This window comes from Erythrolamprus reginae, chromosome 9 (genome assembly GCF_031021105.1).
Source record: "Erythrolamprus reginae isolate rEryReg1 chromosome 9, rEryReg1.hap1, whole genome shotgun sequence".
In the NCBI taxonomy this organism is placed as follows: domain Eukaryota; kingdom Metazoa; phylum Chordata; class Lepidosauria; order Squamata; family Dipsadidae; genus Erythrolamprus; species Erythrolamprus reginae.
In genome coordinates this window covers 26,086,684-26,094,791 of record NC_091958.1, presented here as the reverse complement: position 1 = coordinate 26,094,791, position 8,108 = coordinate 26,086,684, and the positions used below count along the sequence as shown (strand labels likewise).

Here is an 8,108-nt window from a genome sequence, read left to right as displayed (position 1 = left end):
CCCCAGGAGGAAAAGGTACAGCTTTTATTTTGTGTAGCAGAATACAAAAAAACCCCCGCCCGTCCAAACTCTAGCCTGTGAAATTAAAAAACAAACACAAAATGCGAGACAGCATCATTGGTCGGAAGTGGAGGCAGCTTCCGAGGCAGGAAGGGAAACAAACCCTTTGGCTGTAGGGCCTCCTGAGCCTCTAAGATTTGCAAGAACAGGGCAATAGCCACCTCCCAACACCTGGAGCTGAAGCAGCAACTGATTTGGCCAGGACTGTACTGGAAGAGGGAGAAGCCCAGGTTGGACCATCAGGGACTGGACGATCTCCCTACTTCAGGGTGCCTCCCCCCCCCTTACACCAGGCGTGAGCTCCGTCCAAGAAATAATGGCAGCTCAGGGCAGCCATTCTGCCCGCTGCAGAAGCTCCTGGGATTAGCCAGCTTCCCATCAGCCCATGCCCTGCCCTGCCCTCCAGGGACAGAGGGATACAATGCGTGAAGAAGGAGAAGCCCCTTGAGAAAGGACCCTAGTGAACTGGAGGCATTTGCGATAGCGGTTGATGTGGGAAGAGGTTGGCAGAAGGCGGCAGCTCCCAGCCTTGGAGCCCCCAAAGCCCAGGGAGCCCCCTGCCCACGCTTCCAGCAGCCAGTCCCTCAGCTGCAGGGATCAAGGGGAAGCTCAAGGTCCCACGGTTCTTGTCCGTAGAATCAAAGCAAAGCAATTCTTGCAGCCCATCCACAGGGCCCAAGTCAGCCCTGATGACCCAGGTGATTATCTGCTGTTCCCACAGCTGGCTGACTCTCCCCCAACCTCTCTCGTGGAGAAGCAGTGGTTGAGAAAAGGCAGGAAGGACCAGGGACCCCGGGCACCTTTGCACCCGCCAGCTCCTCGGCTGCAGGCATCAGCAGCTAAAGGCACCAAGCTAAAGAGGGACGACGGGCATTGCAAGACTCACCGAAGGAGAGGAACTGCAATCCAGTTGCAGGAGGGGAGGGGAGGGGGGGGCAATCGGATCTGATGCTGTCCCAGAAGCACAAGGGTGACCCAGCCCCACTGGGGAGGACACCCTCCACTTCTATAGGGCCCTAGAAAGCTGCCCGGGTGTCAGGCAGGAGCTACTGGCCGGCCAAGGCCAGGGCTGGTTTATAGATCCCTGATTGCTGCCGTTTCTTATTTTTTTAGTGCTCCCAAACCATCTTGGGAAAATATTCTTAGTTAGGCTTGTAACAAAAAGCCACCATTGTCACAGCTCCTTCATGCTGTAGAATTCAGTTATTTCAGGAAAGAAAACACTGATTTAATACCATTTTCTGGGATTGTCCTTTTGCAAAAAAACCAGCCGATGGGCAACTTGCTTTTGCTGTTTGTCTCCAAGACCTTAATCGCCAAAGCAGCTGAGAAGCCTCCTGTTTCTTGCGCCCAGAGCAAGAGGACGCAGCCAGGCTGATGTGGGAGCCCCTTCTCATGCTCTCAGGGAAGGGGAGCAGGCAGGAACACAGCACCCTGAAGCCCACCCACACCCCCCAGGGCCAGCAAGGCGAATAGAGGCCCAAAACTGCTAGTGCTGACAGGTTCTTTGCAGAAAGTGGCCCAGGAAACGTTACTCGCTTGTGGAACATGGAAGGCAATGGGATTCTGACTTGACATGATCCGTTTGTCACACCGCCCCCTCTTCCCCTGGATAAAGGCTGCAACCCGGAGGCCGAGCCCTCCCCTTTAATGATCTGAAGGACAGCGCCCCCCCCCCCCCCATTGCATCCTTTCCAAGGACAGAACCTGTGGCTGAAAACACGTCATGCGGAGGCAGAGGGAGGAAGGAGGCCTGGTGGCCAGGGACCTCCGGGCAGAGGGAGGAGATCTTGCCGTCTTGGAGGTCACAGCCTGCAGAACCTGAGCACTTTGCCAGGACCCCTCGGATGCCCTGGGAACAAGATGCAAACACCCCAGGCCCTGAGCGAGAGGCCAGTGTCCACAAACTCCAGGAAAACTGCTTCCTGGCTTCTCCTCCAAGTCTTTTACGTGGGACAAAAATGCAATCCAGCCTGGCACCTAATTGTGCAGAACAAAGAAAGAAAGAAAGAAAGAAAGAAAGAAAGAAAGAAAGAAAGAAAGAAAGAAAGAAAGAAAGAAAGAAAGACCGCTTCCTGGGGCAAAGGCAGGAAGCTACTCTCATTTACTGAAGAAAAGCTTCATTTTTTTAAAAAAGAGTCTCAATGTGCCCCTCGTGGGGCCTAGTGGAGGCCAAAGGGGGTCTCAGCCATAGAGTCAGACTTGGGCAGAAGCAGGAGGAGGAGGCTGAACGGCCACCACAGCTCTTCATCCCAGCCGAGGCTCCTGCATCCCGTCCGTTTGTTCGAAGGGAGGAAGGAAGGAGGAAGACTCGAGCTGCCCTCTGCTTGAATCTGCCTCACCGGACCTGCCCTCCCTCCGCTCCCCAGATCCTCTTCAAAGAGGGGGCCAATTAGAGGCGCCTCCCTCCTCAACAGCCGGGAACCTCAGTGGCCACGATAGACACTGATCTTGCTCGTCTTCTCCAGGATGCCCACAATGCGGGCCTCAAAGTCTGCGTCGTGCACCCCGGTTTTCCGAAACTCTCCGGCATAGCGGTTGTTCTCCCAGTAGTGATGCCAGTTGCCGTTGCCGTCTGCCCCGAAGCCAAAGACGTTGACCTGTGGGCGGGAGAGGGAAAGAAGGCCCACTCAAGGAAAAAAGATCTGACATGACATAAAACAAGAATCTGAAGGGAAACCCTTTCCTCTACTGCTGGCACCCAAAGGCCAGCCCTGTTCCTGAGCCCCTCTGGGCTATCTGACCGACACTCCCAATTCTCACAGCCTTCTTCCAAAACAGGGTCTGAGTGGCCTCCCAAGGATTCCCACTCATGTGCCTACAAAGGACGACTCATTTATATCATCAGGCTTGGGCCGATTGGACCTTGGCCCCTGGCCAATGCATGATCATATGATTGCTGTACAAATGGGTGTGATCGATTTTTAATTTAATTAGGGATTTTAGATAGCTATGCAATTTTCATTTAATTGGATTGATTTTATAGTAATTTACTGGTTTTTTTCTATATGTTGTAAGCCGCCCCAAGACTTCAGAGAGGGTCGGAATAGAAAGCCAGTTAATAAATAAAATAAATAAACTCTGAGTTCAGGCTTCATGGTGTCCGAAGGGACCTCAGAGATGATCTGGGTCAGGGTCACCTGCTCGGCCAGTGGTTGAGCCTCTCTAGTAACTCTCCCGACTCTTCTCTCCCGTGGCTTTAGTGAGCCACCAGGGGTTCCTTACCCCACCTTTCCTGCCCCTCCACCCGGACCCTTTGCTGGAAGGTGACCAGCCCAGAGCCTGGGACAGTATCAGTTGGGTGTCCAGGAGAGAGCCTGCTCTTCCACTCTGCCTCCGATTTCTGAGAAGAATGGGTTGTAACTCAGGGCCCTTCCTGCACATCCCATATCCGAGGAAAAAAACATAACTAAAACTCTGTGTTCAAAATCAAAGTTTGTGCATAATTTAATCAGCAGGAAGTGCTGTTGTTTCTCCCACTCAAGACAACTCGCCTGGCCTGCCAAAACTGACCTCATCGCAAACGTGCAGGGCAAAAAACAGCACCAACATCCCTGTGGAGGGATAGCGGCCATGGTGCTCCGTCCACCGGTCATGGATGTATTTGAAGAAGGCGGGATTGTAGATCTGAACCTAAAAGCAAGAGACCAAGGGGGAGTCAAGAAGGGGCTTTCTGCTCAGCCAGCCCAATCTCAGCTCTCTGGATGAAGCCCCATTAGAGATTCACAGGGCCCAACTAAGTCCCTTCTCAGGCTTGGCAGCGTCTGCCAGTCCAAATACGGCCTTACAGAAAAGGTTTATGCGCAAGATAAAAATAACATTACTAAACCAGCACACAAATTGCAAAAGTAATCCCAGCAATTAAAGCAGGATGCCCAGTGCGTGCGACTCGAGGACCATGTGGAGTTCCCCAAGATGGAAGCTTCTGTCTCTTGAAGCTCCCCAGCATAAAATCAGAATGTCAAAATATCAGAAGGCCTTGGGTCCCTGGCCCACCCCATTCAGGCAGGACACGGAAGGGGCAGCAAGGGCACACAGCCCTCAGCCAGACTCTCTGCAACCACCGCAGACTTTAGAGCAAGGAAAGCCAAACATTCCCAGGGGGCCTCCCAGCCGAAGCCTCTGCTAAATGTAAATTAGAGGATGGGGGGGCAAAATCTGCCCTTGGGGCTAATCCACCTCCCCCCCTTCTCTCTGATGAAGGGGCCCGGAAGAAATCCAGGGGCAGACGGGGAAGCTTTCTTCGGGTGGTGCTCTAGCATTATTTTGCCTGTTTTCTCACACAGTCTTTTCCTTCGCTTCCTCAATTCTGAGCCAGCCCTGGGGATTCATGCATAAAGACAGGGAATGCTGGAAGAAATCCATACATAACCTGGACCTTAACTTACCCTCTCTTTGTCCACCCGGAGGAAGGGCTTGACGGGTGCGTAGGTGCTACAAGAGGCCAGGGAGAGAAGAAGCAAGGCATCAGCGAAGATGGGAGGAAACCAAGAAGGCTCCCTGCGCTCCTCCTGCCCCCTTCCTGGAGGGAAGCATCGGTCGGAGGGGACGGGGTGGGAGGAGGCGGAAGAGCTGGGCCACTGCAGAAGTGAAACAGGCAGAGACTTTCCCAAGCTGGGACCCAACCCAGCCACCAGCCACCTCACCCTCACCTGTCCCTCCAGGCACAGGGCCCGTCAAAGAGAGGGTTGCTCAGGCGATTTGGAGTCTACACATTTTATAAACAAAGAAGGGGAGCCCCAAAGCAGCTGAGCCTCCCAGGTGGAAGGACGAGAGGGAAACAGAGTTTATCTGAGCTAGCCAGGCTCTCCTCAACCGAGGATCCCCCTACGCGAAGGAGAAAACTCTGGGGGTCCCCAGTCTAAAACCCAAGAAGAGGCTTTAAAGCGGGGGGCTCTCTTGCTCTTCAGCCCTTCCTGGGCAGGGTCTACATTGCTTTCTACTATTAGTTCGGCTTGCCAGGCAGCTCCAGGCAGCTTATTGGGGACTTTGCAATACAAAATAAGATACAGTGGTACCTCTACCTAAGAACTTAATTCATTTTGTGACCAGGTTCTTAAGTAGAAGTTTGTGAGTGGAAACAATTTTCCCCATAGGAATCAATGTTAAAGCAAATAATGCGTGCAAACCCATTAGGAAAGAAAGAAAAGCTCGGAATTTGGATGGGAGGAGGAGGAAGAAGAGGAGGAGGAGAGTCGCTGCCGAAGGAAGAAGGTGAGGTGAGGGGAATCAAAAAAATCCAAAACTTTAAGGCTTTTTTTTTTTAAAAAAGAGGGACTCTGAGGCGGCAAGGAGGAGCATGCGCCTTCCATACACCCAGTGCAAGGCTGCCTCCCATGTACTGCGCCAGAGAGAGAAACTCGGGGGGAATGGCAGGAAACTGGCCAGGCCTTCATGCCGCTCTCAGATTTCCTGGGAAATTTCTCCAGGCTCAAGTTCTTAAGTAGAAAATGGTTAAGAGGCAGAAAAATCTTGAATATCCGGTTTTTATCTAGAAAAGTTCTTAAGTAGAGGCATTCTTTTCTTTTCTTTTTTTGTACACAACCCAGAGTCCAGAAGGGGTTGGGCGGCCTATAAATTTGATAAACAAACAAATGTACCCTATCAGGACAAACCGGATCTCCAATAATAACTCTTACAATAGAGTAATACCTCGTCTTACGAACTTAATTGGTTCCAGGACAAGGTAAGTAAGGTGAAAAGTTCGTAAGATGAAACAATGTTTCCCATAGGAATCAATGGAAAAGCCAATAATGTGTGCAAGCCCATTAGGAAAATCGAAAATATTAAGGCTTAAAAAAAAAAAGCGGTGGCAAAGCTGAGAGGATCGGATTGGGGGGAGGGAGTCCCAACGAAGCAGGGTGAAAAGAGCCTCTCTTGAGCTCCATGAGTCTTTTCTTCCCGTTTTTTCCCACCCCACTCTGCTCATCTCCCCCACACCTTTCTCCTCCCTTGAGCTCCATGAGTCTTTTCTTCCCGTTTTTTCCCACCCCACTCTGCTCATCTCCCCCACACCTTTCTCCTCCCTTGAGCTCCATGAGTCTTTTCTTCCCGTTTTTTCCCACCCCACTCTGCTCATCTCCCCCACACCTTTCTCCTCCCTTGAGCTCCATGAGTCTTTTCTTCCCGTTTTTTCCCACCCCACTCTGCTCATCTCCCCCACACCTTTCTCCTCCCTTGAGCTCCATGAGTCTTTTCTTCCCGTTTTTTCCCACCCCACTCTGCTCATCTCCCCCACACTTTTCTCCTCCCTTGAGCTCCATGAGTCTTTTCTTCCTGTTTTTGTCCCCCCTACTCTGCCCGTTTTTGCGATCCTGGGATTCTCCTCCTGGGATTTTTCCCTACAGTATTGCAAAATCGCGAAAGTCAGGAGGTGGGGTTTCCCACGGAGGGGAGCCTCAGGGGATCCCAGGATCGCAAAAACTGGCAGTTGGCTTGCAAGGAAAGTCTGTAGGCGGGGCATCCCAGTGGCGGCAGCAGGTTCGTAAGGTGAAAAAAGTTTGTAAGAAGAGGCAAAAAAATTCCGAAGCCTGGGTTCATATCTTGAAAAGTTTGTATGACGAGGGGTTCGTATCACGAGGTACCACTGTATCTGGATCCGGGGCCAATACAGGTCTTGGGTCCTTAAAGGGCATCAATGTTGGTACCACTGGAATTCTAGGGTGGAGGTTGTCCAATGTGACACATGGAGCACCTCCCTTATGAAACCAGGTTGCAACGCCTTGGTCTCTTCAGCCTTGAAAGACGGCGTTTAAGGGGTGACTTGATCGAAGTGTATAAAGTCATCTATGGGATAGAAAAGGTGGATAAAGAAAAAATATTTTCTCTATCACACAATACTAGGACAAGGGGGCAATCCCTAAAGCTCATAGGTAAGAAAGTGAGGACAAATCAAGGGAAATATTTCTTCATCCAGAGGGTCCTTGGTTTATGGAATTCACTTCCAGAAGAGGTTGTGACAGCGGTCAGCCTGGATATCTTCAAGGCAGGATTAGACAGATTCATGGATGCCAAGTGTATCGGTGGTTATTGAAACAAATGTCCATGTGCCACCTATATGTTGGTTGAGGCAGGCAGGATTCCCTCGAGTCCCATTTGTTGAGGGTCGGGGAAAGGGAGGGTCTTGCCTTCTCTTTCTACTCAAGATCTCCATGGACAATTGGTGGGTCAGTGTGGGACACAGTGATTCAGCCCTGATTCAGCAGGGCTCTTCTTAGGTTCTTATGACACATGCTGACAGAGAAGGCAGGACTCTGGGGTTGCATAAGAGACACAGGGCAGCCAGCAGGATGACAGGGAAGGGGAGGTGGAAAATCCCTCCAATCTGCTGCTCCTGTGCCGGGCAGGGCTTCCTGGTGACCCCCTAGGACCATGAATTGCCCCTGGAAGCCTGCAGTGCCTGGCAGGGCAACCACACAGGGAGATTCGCTCTGGGCCAGGGGCAGCTTCCGAGTCCCCTTCAAGGGCAGCCCTGACTAGAAAGCGATGTTCCGAGCCAGAGGTGACTTGGGCCCCCACTCCTCGGACCAACTTCCCCCCGAGATACGTACAACCGGATCTGGCCTGTGGAGAGGGCGCTGGCGATCCACAGCAGGTCCAAGGCTTTGAAGGGCACCAAGACGAAGCTGACGTTGGCAGGCAAATTCTTGGCACTCTCGGGATACATGAAATGGTGGGTGGTCCTGCTCCCAACGTCTGCCTCAAAGCCCACTGTGGGGGCCTGGTTCATCCTGCAGGAGGGAAAAGGAGGTGTCTTCAGGCCTTGATATTTAAAAGGAAGAAGGACTCTTCCCTCTTCCGCCAGGCTGCCCACTTCTTCTGCAGAGAGTGAGGGCTCTTTTCTGTCCCCAAGACCAGCAATGACATTTATTCATTCATTCATTCATTCATTCAATTATTATGCCGCCCTTCTCCTTAGACTCAGGGCGGCTTAAAACATGTTAGCAATAGCACTTCTTTTTCACAGAGTTATCCAATTGCCCCCACAATCCCGGTCCTCATTTGACCCACCTCGGAAGGATGGAAGGCTGAGTCAACTTGACCCGGTG

The 8,108-nt window shown here is 51.8% G+C and overlaps 1 protein-coding gene across 1 annotated transcript in view; it reads right to left on the bottom strand.

Annotated features, from left to right (window-relative positions):
- The window catches only part of ST3GAL2 (ST3 beta-galactoside alpha-2,3-sialyltransferase 2), a 32,407-nt gene continuing 24,299 nt past the window's right edge, over positions 1-8,108 (bottom strand). The window contains exons 4-7 of the mRNA XM_070760579.1: positions 7,611-7,790; positions 4,449-4,494; positions 3,574-3,693; positions 1-2,660 (exon numbers count right to left, since the gene is read on the bottom strand). Of these exons, the coding sequence (XP_070616680.1) occupies positions 2,487-2,660; positions 3,574-3,693; positions 4,449-4,494; positions 7,611-7,790 (520 nt within the window). The 3' untranslated portion in view covers positions 1-2,486. The remainder of the gene's footprint in view (positions 2,661-3,573; positions 3,694-4,448; positions 4,495-7,610; positions 7,791-8,108) is intronic.